The 13,260-nt window shown below is 42.3% G+C and overlaps 1 protein-coding gene across 7 annotated transcripts in view; it reads left to right on the top strand.

Moving 5' to 3' along the window:
- The first annotated feature begins 101 nt into the window (after window positions 1–101).
- PPIL6 (peptidylprolyl isomerase like 6) overlaps window positions 102–13,260 on the top strand; it is a 38,410-nt gene continuing 25,251 nt past the window's right edge. For 6 of the 7 annotated variants that reach the window (XR_005720796.1, XM_040238529.1, XM_040238526.1 and 3 more), the window contains exons 1-5: window positions 102–247; window positions 3,222–3,317; window positions 7,554–7,742; window positions 11,270–11,332; window positions 11,430–11,577. Coding sequence is in view for 6 of the 7 variants with exons in the window: in XM_040238529.1 (XP_040094463.1) it covers window positions 125–247; window positions 3,222–3,317; window positions 7,554–7,742; window positions 11,270–11,332; window positions 11,430–11,577 (619 nt within the window). In the remaining variant the exon portion in view is untranslated. The remainder of the gene's footprint in view (window positions 248–3,221; window positions 3,318–7,553; window positions 7,743–11,269; window positions 11,333–11,429; window positions 11,578–13,260) is intronic. The other variant, XM_040238527.1, reaches the window with a different exon arrangement.

Genomic DNA, 13,260 nt, shown 5'->3' on the forward strand with positions numbered 1-13,260 from the left:
GAAAGGCCGGGCCTTCGCCGACCGCCCCGCCCCCCTCTTCCCCTCGAGCGGCGGGGGCGGGCTGAGCGGTGGTTGCCCTGGCGACGCGCAGTGTTTGTGACCCCAGGAGTCCCCGCGCTCAGGCATGGCGAGCCGGCAGCAGTCGGTTCCGTGCATCTCGCGGTCGCCACCCGAACAGCCGCTTCAGGTGAAGGTGGTGGGGCTTTTCAAGAGCTCCAGCTTTCAGATCGCTAAGAGCGCCGCTGAGGTAACTGCGAAGAAACCGCAAGTGCGACCCGCTTCCCGGTCTTGCACCACCTGGTGGCGGGGGTCGAGGTTCAGGGAGGGGTTGTCCCGGCTGGGGTTGATCGGAGCGTGCAGGTGACAAGTGCCGGTCTGGGCAGGAGTTCCACTTCGAGAAGGGTTGCCTTTAACGAGAGATTCGAGTGAAGGAATCGTTCAGAACCTTGCTGGGAATGGAAGGTGATTCCTATTTATACATTAACACATTTTATTCCACATTAATTTTTCATTGAAATTATAGCTTTTGAAACTCCGTGGGAAAAATATTGCCGTATAACTTCATAAAATACTTAACAAGCAACATTATCATTAATTGAATGTCATTGAAAACACAGTTGATTAGATCTTACTAGCTATTTATACTAAAAATATTCTAATTAACAAAATATTACCATATAACTAGCTGATTTTTTTTACAAACTCCTTCCCCAACTGATTTTTGAAAGCTATTCATTCGGGGGGAGTTGTTTTCTGTTTTTTCCTTTAAATTTTCTATAGCAGTCACTACATCCCAGTCGAATTGTTGCTTAAGGGATTTCTTAACAAATGACCCCCAAGTGCTCTGGAGAATCCAGACGTTTCTTTGTAGTAAACATGCAGAACATTGTAAAATGAAAAACACTTTAAGTAACTGAAAGAATTTGGCCAGGTCTGCAGTGCTGCAGCACTCCTATAACCCGAACACAGGAGAAATGTAGAAGTATGTGAAATGTTAAAATGTAAAATTCAGCATGTCTTTGGGGTTTGCTCCAGATATGCTGTTAGAAGATTAGGCCAAGCTTCCGTCCTTGAAAACTACACTGGACTACAGGACAAAGTCTTGTTAAAGCTTGTATCTCCCAAAGTACCCAGCTGGACCACTTGACACAAAATGTTCCCGAAGAGAAGAAATCTTAAGACATTGCTAACTTCTTGCCTGCTCCAAGTCCACAGAGTTACAGTTTTGAATTTACATCAAATCAGGAAATGGTGACGAATTTGTGAAATAGGTAAAGCCTCAAGATGAAGAGAGCAAGTGATAAGAAGTCTGTGAAAATAGTCTATGTTAGCTGGGCTGATGGGATCAGCAAAGTTATATGGCCCACAACTGTATTTAATGAGTTGGAGGGATTTTTTTCTCTTGCTTTTTCTTAGTTCCTTATCTGAAGGAGCATGTTTTCTTCATACTGTAGAGAAGATGTTGGCAGATCTTTTTCTGTAAAGTCCATACATAAAATTGTTAGGCCTTTGGAGCCACAGACTCTCAGTCATGACTACAAAACTCTGTCCTTGTGCAAAAAGCAGCCACAGAAGGTTTGTAAATGAATGGTGGTTTTCCAATAAGATTTTTATTCTGGACAGTGAAATTAAACTTGTATATAATTTCACATGACATGAAATGATTCTTCTTGTGATTCTTTTTTAACTATTTAAAAATCTAAAAATTATTCTTAGTTCTCAAGTCTTAGAAAAACAGGCAGTGGTCCAGATTTGGCCTGCTGATCAGCTTGTCAACCGCTGTCAGAGAGGACACTAAGTCAAGAAAACAACGTCTTTATTTTATTAATAATGTTGTTTTTCACTTTCTAAAGCTTTTGCCTACTGTAGCTCTATTTGAGTATGAAAATATATCAATGTAAATTCGGTTAGTTCTGTGTTAATAAAGGATCCTTGAATATATTTCCAACATGATCACTTGTAGGCAATCTCCGATACCTAATTAACTGGAAGATTTAGATTTATAAAGAGTAGTATTACATAATATAGTCCATTCTGGAACAAATTATGAAAAAAGTATGATTAAGTATGCTTAATTTGAAAACTCTTGGGCTTATTAGTTACACCAGGTGGTCCCTCAGTGAGAAACAGCAGTCATCTTGCATGACTGCCTCAGACAGAGCACAGACACTAGAATTGAGAAAAAAGGACCCATCAGCTGTTGGTTGGGTACAGTGGTCTAGGAAGGCAATGGCCACATTGCTGTTGCCCTCTTTTGCTACCCCTGGTCCCAAGGCAGGGTACACTCATGTCCTGGCTTTCTCCCCCTTGGACTATCCACCCTTGAGGAAGTATGCTAAGCCAGTGTCCCCTTAGACCATGACAGAAGCAGCCAGCTGACACTTTTCCCTGTTGGTTCATTTATTCCCCAGATCTGCTCAGAAAAGTGCTGCCTTCTCTTGCTTTAGAAGAAGACAAACTATAACATTAAAAGGAGCATTAACATTTAAAAAAACTTTTTTTTTAAACAGGTATTGTTAACCAGAAAGAATTTTCTGATTCATACAGACAAAATATATTAAGTCAATACATGCTCAATATCTAGACCAAAACATATTTAATATTTACTTCTCTTTTCCCCAGGGGCTATAACCACAACTATATCTTTTGGTTATTCTCCATGTCAGTGAATTAAAGTAATATATATATATATATTTTTAGTTAAAAGTACTCATGGCTCCACTGAGATGTAGTAAGAGTTAATTTAGGGAAAAACTGGTCCTAAAAGAACATGGCAGATCACAAAACTGTTGGCACAAACTCATTTGTTCACTTGTTTATGCAGTTGCTATGTGTGGATGGTCTATGCTGCTGCTGCTGCTAAGTCGCTTCAGTCGTGTCCGACTCTGTGCGACCCCAGAGACGGCAGCCCACCAGGCTCCCCCATCCCTGGGATTCTTACTGTGTACCAAATATTGAGGCCAGTGGGAAACTAAGACATAGTCTTTGCCCTCGGGGAGCTTATTTTCTTCAGATGAGAGACAAATAAGTGTGGCCTGGGAGGGCCTTAATAGAGGTAAGCATAGGGCCCTCTGGAAGCTGGCAAGGGGCATCTAAGCCAGACTTTGTGACTTGGGTGAACACTGTGTAAAACTTCCTGAAGACTCCATAAAAATCAGGGGGAATGATTTCTACTTTAAAAGAGAATGTACTTTAAAATAATATTCTATTTTGAAACCTAGAGTCTGAAGAGTAATTATCCATCCAAATTTGAAGATCCTATAATAATTCCTGTTCAAGAATTTGCATGGCATCAATATCTACAAGAGAAAAAAAGGGTAAAGGATATTTGGGGTATGGGAAATGAGCAAAGTTTTGTCTGAATTATTTACCTGTGCATTGCTTTGGAAAAACAAAAGCAGTAATTTTCATACAAATAGATTTTATTTCTCTAAATTATGCACTTTTCCTAAATTATTTCAGTCATTTTACCAAGCTGATATTAAGAAAAAGTAAAACACTTCCAGGATTTTCTTTTGGAAGGCAAGCAATAAAGGTAAGTTTGACACTGTCAGTGCTGCTATTTACTCTTGCTGATGACTACCCCTCTTTCCCTGCATATCACTTGTTCTACTTCCTGTGACACCCTGGCACTCAGGTTACTATGGCTTGGTACTCTTTTAGGCCTGAATTGTGGAAGGTTTCAGTGGTGTCCAGCACAGAAACAGCAAGAGAGCATGTGGGATGATCCCAAGGGAGCTCTGAGGGCAGGCATCAGCTTCCCACAGGATAACCATGTCCAAATGGGAGCTTCCTTCTCTGCACTCTCCCTAATAACAGTACCCCTTGAGGACCCCAGACCCTAAGGCTGGCAGAGATTATCCAGAGATGGCAGATTGGTTTCCTCTTGAGTGCCAACCCTAATTAACTGGTAGTGCTGCCTGGAACGTGTGATATGAAGGAGTCTAAGGTGGCATCTTAGCTCTGTTACAGCTCGTGTTGAGGGCAGACTGGAATGGATACATCTCCTGGCCCTGTCCTGTAGAGTCCCAGTCCTGGTTTCCCTGCCCCACCCCATCTCTCAGTGGCTGATGAGATCGTATTTCTCCTGATCAGAGCAGTTTTGATTGTCCTGTGTTTCACTGCACGAGGATGTCCTGTGATTATTATGCAGACTGTGCTGCTTTACAAGATCACTGTCTCCCCAGTCACATGAATAGTGCAAGATAAAGTTAAGAATACCATTTAAGTCTCATACCATTTTCACAGCCACAGTACATTTTCATTGTAATTCAAATAAAAATATAACAAACACTTAGCCTATGGTGCTTATTATATGCTAGGCTCTATTCTAATGACTTCTATAAAGATTAACTCTAATCATTACAACAGCTATGGTGACCAATGGTCCTGGTTTGCCTGGATTGGAGGGGTTTCCTGGGATGCACAAATTTCATTGCTAAAGCTGGGATTGTTGTTGTTATTCAGTTGTTAAGGCATGTCTGACTCTTTGAACCCCATGGACTATAGCCTGCCAGGCTTCCCTCTCCTTCACTATCTGCTGGAGTTTGTTTGGTCCATTGAGTCGGTGATGCCATCCAACCATCTCATCCTCTGTTGTCCTCTTCTGCTTCTGCCCTCAATCTTTCCCAGAATCAGGGTCTTTTCCAATGAGTTGGCTCTTTGCATCAGGTGGTCAAAGTATTGGGGCTTCAGCTTCAGTATCAATCCTTCCAGTGAATATACAGGGTTGATTTAAGCTGGGATGGTCTGAGGCAAACCCAGACAGTTGGGCACTCTAACGTAAAACAATGTTTTTCTTAATTTTTATCATCAAACTTCCTAAACTGCTGATCATACCATGTTCTCCACCTACAAGAGAGCCATGATTTCATGCTTTGAGGTTTGTACCCATTCTCTTCCATATTCCCACCATACTGGGAAGACTGGCGTGGGTTCCATTCTGCAGTTTCTGACCTGTCAGTCTGGGTTGCTGACAATGAGATGTTTTGTGTTCTCTTGTGCTTTTCTCATGGGGGCTGAATGAGGCTTCCTAGGTCATTACTGCTGCTTCTTCCCACATACCCTTTAACTCCTGTCTGTCTTTTCTCCACCTCCACCCGACCCTCATCTCCTGGATACTTGCCACCTTAACCTCTTCTTCCTCTTTAGTCTTTTGTTCTCCTACAAAAGCATTGTCATGGGACTTCCCTGGAGGTCCAGTGGCTAAAACTTCGAACTGCCAGTGCAGGGGCCTGGGTTTGATTCCTGATCAGGGAACTAGATCCCTACGTGCTGCAACTAAGAGTTTGCATGCCACAACTAAAGATGCTGCGTACTACAACTAAAAGGTCCTGCGTGCTACAACTGAGATGCAGCTCAGCCAAATACATAAATATTTTTTAAGAAAAGAGCATTGTCTTATGTTATACGTAGTGCTTCTTAGCACATATCAGGTTAGTCTGAGGTGGCCTTATGCTTCAGCAGAATGTAACGCCAACTCTGAGGGATGGCTTCTGAACATTCCGGAAGGCCTTTCCCCCACCTCCAAAAAAGGGAGCATCATACATCTTAGTGCTGGGAAGCCCTAGAAACCATCGGGTCCAGCCCACCATCTTGAGGCAGGTGATGAGGGCTCCTTATATATAGAAGACACCCAGAGAAGGCATGTAATAACCTTCAGCTTCCCAATAAAGTCTATTTGTTCCTGCATTTCTCCTACCAGGCTAACTAAAATATCCACAGTTAAACTTTTCCTCTCCTTTTTCAAGTTTTGTGTCCTGTAAAATGAGAGACCCCTTATAAATGTAAACATTCCAGGGAGTACTGACCCAGGGGCTATCTCAGTGACTGACAGTTCAGCATGAACAAGTGAGGAACTGGAAGTGAGCTCCTCCTGGGACAGGAGCTGGGAATGGAGCATGTTGTCAGCTAAAGGCACGCCATTCCCCAAACTGGCATTTCTTCAAGTGCAATCTCCAGACCAGCAGCAGCAGCATCTCATGTTCAGTTCAGTTCAGTGGCTCAGTCGTGTCTGACTCTTTGTGACCCCATGAACCACAGCACGCCAGGCCTCCCTGTCCATCACCAACTCCCGGAATCTACTCAAGCTCATGTCCATCGAGTTGGTGATGCCATCCAACCATCTCATCCTCTGTCATCCCCTTCTCCTCCTGCCCCTAATCCCTCCCAGCATCAGGGTATTTTCAAATGAGTCAGCTCTTCGCATGAGGTGGCCAAAGTATTGGAGTTTCAGCTTCAGCATCAGTCCTTCCAATGAACACCCAGAACTGATCTCCTTTAGGATGGACTGGTTGGATCTCCTTGCAGTCCAAGGGACTCTCAAGAATCTTCTCCATCTCCACAATTCAAAAGCATCAATTCTTCGGCTCTGAGCTTTCTTTATAGTCCAACTCTCACATCCATACATGACCACTGGAAAAACCATAGCCTGACAGAATGTGGTCCACTGGAGAAGGACAAACCATTTCAGTATTCTTGCCTCAAGAACCCCATGAACAGTATGAAAAGGCAAAAAGATAGGACACTGAAAGATGAAATCCCCAGGTCGGTAGGTGCCCAATATGCTACTGGTGATCAGTGGAGAAATAATTCCAGAAAGAATGAAGGGATGAAGCCAAAGCAAAAACAACACCTAGCTGTGGATGGGACTGGTGATAGAAGCAAGGTTTGATGCTGTAAAGAGCAATATTGCATAGGAACCTGGAATGTTAGGTCCATGAATCAAGGCAAATTGTAAGCATCTCACGGGATGCTGGTAAAAAAAAAAAAAAATGCAGTCTCAGGCCCCATCCCAGAATCAGAAACTTGGGGTGGGGCTCAGGGATCTATGATTCTGGAGAACAGCTGTCCCAGATGACGCATCGGTCTACCAGGACTGGCACTGGGTAATAATAAACCAGATCTCCTCCAAGGTGACGGTACTCAGCGGCCACACACAGGTTTAGCACACTGGCCGTCACTGTTGTGTGGATGAAAACACTTACACGCTTAATTTTGAAGGGCTTAGGACTTAAAAGTGTTAAAGAAGTTGAGTTACCTTCCTCATGGCCCCTCATGTGTTCCAGAAACCCTGCTGGCCCTCAGGAGGCATTTCCTCACCTGGTCTGACTTCCCTCCATCAAAAAGGACTCTTTTCCATCCTTGGCATTGAAAACCATGTCTTATTTAGGACCCCTAACCAAGTATGTGTACAGTAAAATGTGCTCCAGAAATGAAGCTAGAGGAGTGCATTTTGTTTTTATATTCATATATAACAAGTATGCTATGCAGACTGACTTTTATTACCAGATTACCATCTATTTTCTAAGATTGTACCATTTTAAAGATTACTTTTAGGTTATTGATTTCAGCACCTTCAGAGTTTTGAAATGTTCTTAAATTCCCTTTGAGAGCAAAATTCTGAAAGATGGCAAAAAATACATTTTTTTAAAGGTTCAGTCTTGGGATTGATGGAAGCTCTGGCTTGTGGGTTTAGCAAGGTTCACTCCCCATCCCCACACCCCATTAATTTTTTTTGTTTTTGTTTTTGTTTTGGCCTTTTTCCTTTACAGGAACTTAAGAATGAAGTCTGGGAATATTCTTCCTATGTGATGTGTTTTATTAATGATAAGCTCCTGGGTGATGCACTTGATCTACAGAAATGGGCCCACAAAGTATGGGATATAGTTGATTTTAAGCCTCCTGCACTTTACGAAGCACTTACTGTGGATTATTCTGCCAAATTCTTAAGAGACACCAAGGCAAGTTACGCTAATTTTTAAAAAAAGGAAAATAGTGGAATCTTTGAGCATTTATATTGATTAAGCACTAATTACTGATAAACCTAGTAAAGGGAATATAAAAGGACTAGGTTAAGTTCTCATTGAACTTGTGATCTTTAGTTGCAAAGAACTGATGGGGTTTGGCTTGGTGGTGTGTAAAGCCAGCCTATCTCACAGCAGGTAGATGGCACAGGCAGAAGAAGCATCCCTGTTCAAACATTTCGACTCTCCACGAGAAGCTTATGTGCATTAATTGGCATCTATTTAAAAATATTAAGACCTCCTCCCTCAGACAAAGTCAAACCTATCCTTTACTCACTTTGAGCATGAAATATTCTGATTAGTATTTTGTAACACCTAAGTGAGAGCTCCTGCATGGAAAGACTGGCAAGTCTGAGAAGAAAGGTGACACACAGGTGGCAGGAGGAGCAGCGAGCGATGGTCCTGCGGGTTTCCAATGGTAGAGGATGGTCATGAAGCTTGAGGTCCAGAGAACAAGAGACAGACATCAGGGTGGGATGGGCAACCTCCATGAGGCTGGTCAATGGATGCAGTTTTGCTCAGGAACCTTGTTGCAGCAACAGCTGCCACATGCTGAAAATCATGTCATGCCCATGGTGGCCTGTGCCTACATAAAGACCCAGAGCTAGGATCTAAGCCATGCAATGGCCAAGACCTTGTCTTGTTCACCCTTATTCAACCACTGCCTTGAACAGAACCTGAAACAAAAGAGGTGCTCAGTGAATATTTTGTTGAATAAACAGTACACTTGCAAAATGCTCTAAACTCTAAGGCATGGAGAGGAACTTAACATTCATAGCAGTTCATTCCCAAAGGGCCAAGAGTCTCAAACTACATGGTGTGCTCTGGGGACGACAGAGGACAGTAAGGAGGCCCGAATGAGCGGAAAGGACGCTGGGGAAATGAGAGCATCGGTTGGGATTCTTGGTGCCAACAGTACCAAGCTGTTCTGATTAACTTGAGAAAAAGTATGTACTGAGGGATGTTGGTAAATCCACAACTGACAGGAAAGTTGGAGAGCCAGCTTTGGAAAGCAGGCAGGAACCGAGGGAGACCTGGCAGCAGGAAAACATGGCCAGAGTCACGCCCCAGGCAAGTGCAGCCAGGGTGCTGCCATGGGTGCCTGCTGGCCCTTGGGTCTCCCTGCCGCCTTCGCTGAACATAACTTCTCTGTTCTCCTTGGGTCTGTGCCACTCCCCAGAGGTCGAAGGCCCCAGGCAGAAGCACCTGACCAGTCAAGCCCGGGTTATATGCCCACACCCTGGCTCTCACATGGTAGGGAAAGACAGAATGTTCTGCAGAGGCTGGTGCAACCCTGGGAGGAGTTTCCCAAAGAGGAAAGCTGCTTTCCTTTCCTATTTTTTTGTTTTATAAAAACAAAAAACAGAAAAACTCCAAAACCAGATCCACTAAGAAAAGGTTGAACTTACTGTCCACTCTTAACCAGGGAGTTTGATTTTATCTAGAAGAAAGCAGGCCAACAGAACTTTTCATCAGGAGTATGACATAACCTTCTTTGGTGTTTTAGAAAAAAGTTCAGGCCTGAGGCTGAACAGGGTGGCTTAGGGAAAGCTTGATGGCAGGGTGGCCATTTGGAAAGCTGCTGGAGTAGTGCGGGCTAGAAATAATGGCAGCCTGAATTAATTAGTGGGTGAGGAAAGAGGACCCAGATTCTAGAGAAAATCCTTGGGTTTTTTGCCCAGAGGCTAGATTTTTCATGCTGAGTTAAACCCAGGGAGACTTGTTTACTTCTGGTTTGGAATGATAGAGTAGATAATTAGGTTTGGCTGATAGGTGACATTACCTTGTGTTAAAAATCACTTGCTCTGTTTTTATTAGGATTTCTAAAATTATCTACTCTTGACAACCACATAAAGATAATATATTGATGCCCAGGGAAGTTTAATAATGCCTAAATGGACTCACGCATTTTAGAAGTCAATCATAATTTCCAATATGTCCTCTTTTTCCTCCTAAACCGGTGAAGTTTACCATATTATGCCTCTTAAAGTTATAATATTCTTTTATAATTAAGAACTTGTAATACAGAAGCAGAGAGGCACAAACATAATCATAATTATTAATAGTATGGATATAAATACTTCATTCCTGGATACCAGGTATTATAATACTATCTTAGTCTTTAATTTAAAAAAGAGCTTGCTGCTGCTGCTGCTAAGTCGCTTCAGTCGTGTCCGACTCTGTGTGACCCCAAGATGGCAGCCCACCAGGCTCCCCCGTCCCTGGGATTCTCCAGGCAAGAACACTGGAGTGGGTTGCCATTTCCTTCTCCAATACATGAACATGAAAAGTGAAAGTGAAGTCGCTCAGTCGTGTCTGACTCTTCGAGACCCCATGGACTGCAGCCTACCAGGCTCCTCCATCCATGGGATTTTCCAGGCAAGAGTACTGCAGTGGGTTGCCATTGCCTTCTCCGAAAAAAAGAGTTAGAGCGACATAAAATAATGATAGTGATACATTTAAAAGTGATTTCGTTTATGCCTCCTAGATTCTTAAGAAATAAAGTGAAAGTGAAGTCGCTCAGTCGTTTCCGACTCTTTGCGACTCCATGGACTGTAGCCTATCAGGCTCCTCTGTCCATGGGATTTTCCAGGCAAGAATGCTGGAGTGGATTGCCATTTCCTTCTCCAGGGGATCTTCCTGACCCAGGAATAAGGCAGGGCAAATTATGTACTTGTTCAATCAAGCAGCATTTTTATGTAGGAGAATGGTGCCTAAGAGTTGCAATGTATTCTATTAGATGTGGTTTGCTACCAAAATGAATGCCACTGTGATGGAGAACAGTGTTTTCATTTTGGGTGCCTCTTTGTAGGGCTAGGCAAGGGCTCACAAATGTTAGCTGCCTCTACCAGAAAGGATGTCAATTGAAAATAAGAGCTTGGGGCATCTGGGAGTATGAGGTCATGAAAGAAAGAACTAAAAAGTTACAGCATCCTCTCTTCCCTCCCCCTGGCATAGTACCTATGCATACAGTGGCCTTATTTTTCTACTCAGAAAGACTGTGGCCTGGCTCTGCTTAGCTAATCTGTGCAGTCTTTGAAAATCCAGAACACACAGTAACCAAACCTATGGGCTCATGTGGATCTTTCTCCAGAATTCCTCCGGAAAGAAAAGGCTTCCCAGTCTGCTCTTTCTCCCAAAGGGACTGATCAGTGTCCCTTTCCACACCCGGTTGTGATGTGGTTGCTATCTAGGCCGTGTGTTCTCAGCCTTGTGTGATAGGTTAATGTGATTCACTACTGAAAGATTTTAAAAAGCATGTGACTTAGGTTATAAAATTGTAGTATAATAAAATGGAACAGACTTTTCAAAGTCATTCGTTTGATTTTGCTCTTACATCATCTGTGTTAATGCTGTCAGTCATCTTAACACTGAAAACATTATTAGGTTGTATTTTTGGTCACTTCTAAAACTTTCTTCTGAAACACTGACCTGCATTACCTTCTTCTCTTTAATTTTAATAGCATAATTTTGTGTTCTTGGACATTTCTATTGATCTTTATCCAATTGGAAGATTGATTTTTGAGGTAAGAGGATTTTGGTGGTTGTTTTTTAATAAGTTGGGGAGAGTGAGAATCTCTATCAAAATGTTTAATCTTTGAAAACTTTTATCTTTATTTTTAGCTATATTCTGATACATGTCCCAAAACATGTAAAAATTTTCAGATCTTGTGCACAGGAAAAGCAGGGTTTTCCCAAAGTGGCATCAAGCTACATTACACAGGTTCCATTTTCCATCGAGTGGTAAGGAATGGCTGGGTACAAGGAGGAGGTGAGTTTTTTAAAACTATTTAAGTTGAAACCTTAAATTGCAACATCAAATCTGAATATCTAAACTTCTGTTTATCTGCCTCTTTGAAATTCATATAGAATTAGAATATATTTAACATTATATGTTATATAGATATATTTAAAGGATGGTCAAATAATGAATTAAGATATTCATACTCTTTTTTAAAATTCCATCATTATTAAAATAAAGTGTGTTACTAGGAATATTCCAGATTAAAAAGTGATATAAGAAAGTAGGATGGGTAACATATTTTTAACCAAAAGATAATTTTAAATGCTCACCTAAAAATAAAGTATATAGAAAATACAGTGCTTTTAAGAAACATTCTAAAGGTAGGAATTTGAAAACAGAATAAATGGAAAACAGCTTATTTCTCACCAAAGATGTTACACTGTTACAAATGAAATAAGATCAAAAGCATTTTGGTCTCCATCTTTGCTTTCTTTCCAGGTCAGTCCTCTGGCTTTACATAAAGGAGGTACCTTGATTAGCAACACAAAATTCAATTTTTGAGGCCTTTTAGGAGATATCCCATAGGGAGCAATCAGGCAGCAATTTAAAAATAATTGGTTTAGTGTGGAAGGAGATTTTCTTGAACTTGAGGAAATATGCAAAGGCTTAAATTAATAATGTTTCATTATTTTTCTACAATCTGGAACATTCTCAGGCTGATGAGGAGAAAAATATAGATTTAATCCAAGTATCTTGTATGTAAATCAGCTCTTGAATGTAAATCAGCTTCTCCAAAATGAGATATCACTAGTACTGTTTCTAATCCAGTTGTTTTTCTACTTAATATTTATGGTGTGTGCTAAGTCACTTCAATCGTGTCTGCCTTTTTGCGACCCTATGGACTGTAGCCTGCCAGGCTCCTCTCCAGGCAAGAATACTGGAATGGGCTGCCATGTCCTGCTCTAGGGGATATTTCCAACCCAGGGATTGAACCCATGTCTCTTACATCTCCTGCATCTGCAGGCGGGTTCTTTACCACTAGCGCCACCTGGAAAGCCTGGTCATGTCAGGTTGTGTGTGTGTGCACTCAGTGTGTGTGTGTGCGCTCAGTGTGTATGTGTGCGCTCAGTGTGTGTGTGCGCACTCAGTGTGTGTGTGTGTGTGTGTGCGCTCAGTGTGTATGTGTGCACTCAGTGTGTGTGTGTGTGCACTCAGTGTGTGTGTTTGCGCTCAGTGTGTGTGTGTGCACTCAGAGTGTGTGTGTGTGTGTATGTATGTGTGTGTGCGCACTCAGTTGCTCAGTCATGTCTGGCTCTGTGCAACCCTTTGGACTGTAGCCTCCCAGCCTCCTCTGTCCATGGGATTTTTCAGGCAAGAATACTGGAGTGGGTTGCCATTTCCTCCTCTTAGGTGTCTTCCCAACCCAGGGATCAAACCCAAGTCTCCTGCATTACCCCTGAGGCATTGGGAAAACCCACGTCAGTACACATAAATACATCAAATTTTTATGGTCCCTCTTGAGGATTGTCTTATATTAACAAAAAATGAAAGACAGTCTAAATGTTCACCAATGGGAAATTAATTAAATGAGCATAGCAATATAATGAAAAATTGTGCTATGCTGTGCTTAGTCGCTCAGTCGTGTCTGTCTCTGCAACCCCATGGACTGTAGCCTGCCCAGTGCCTCTGTCCAGGGGATTTTCCAGGCAA

The sequence above is a fragment of the Oryx dammah genome, unplaced genomic scaffold, assembly GCF_014754425.2.
Source record: "Oryx dammah isolate SB20612 unplaced genomic scaffold, SCBI_Odam_1.1 HiC_scaffold_4, whole genome shotgun sequence".
NCBI lineage: Eukaryota > Metazoa > Chordata > Mammalia > Artiodactyla > Bovidae > Oryx > Oryx dammah.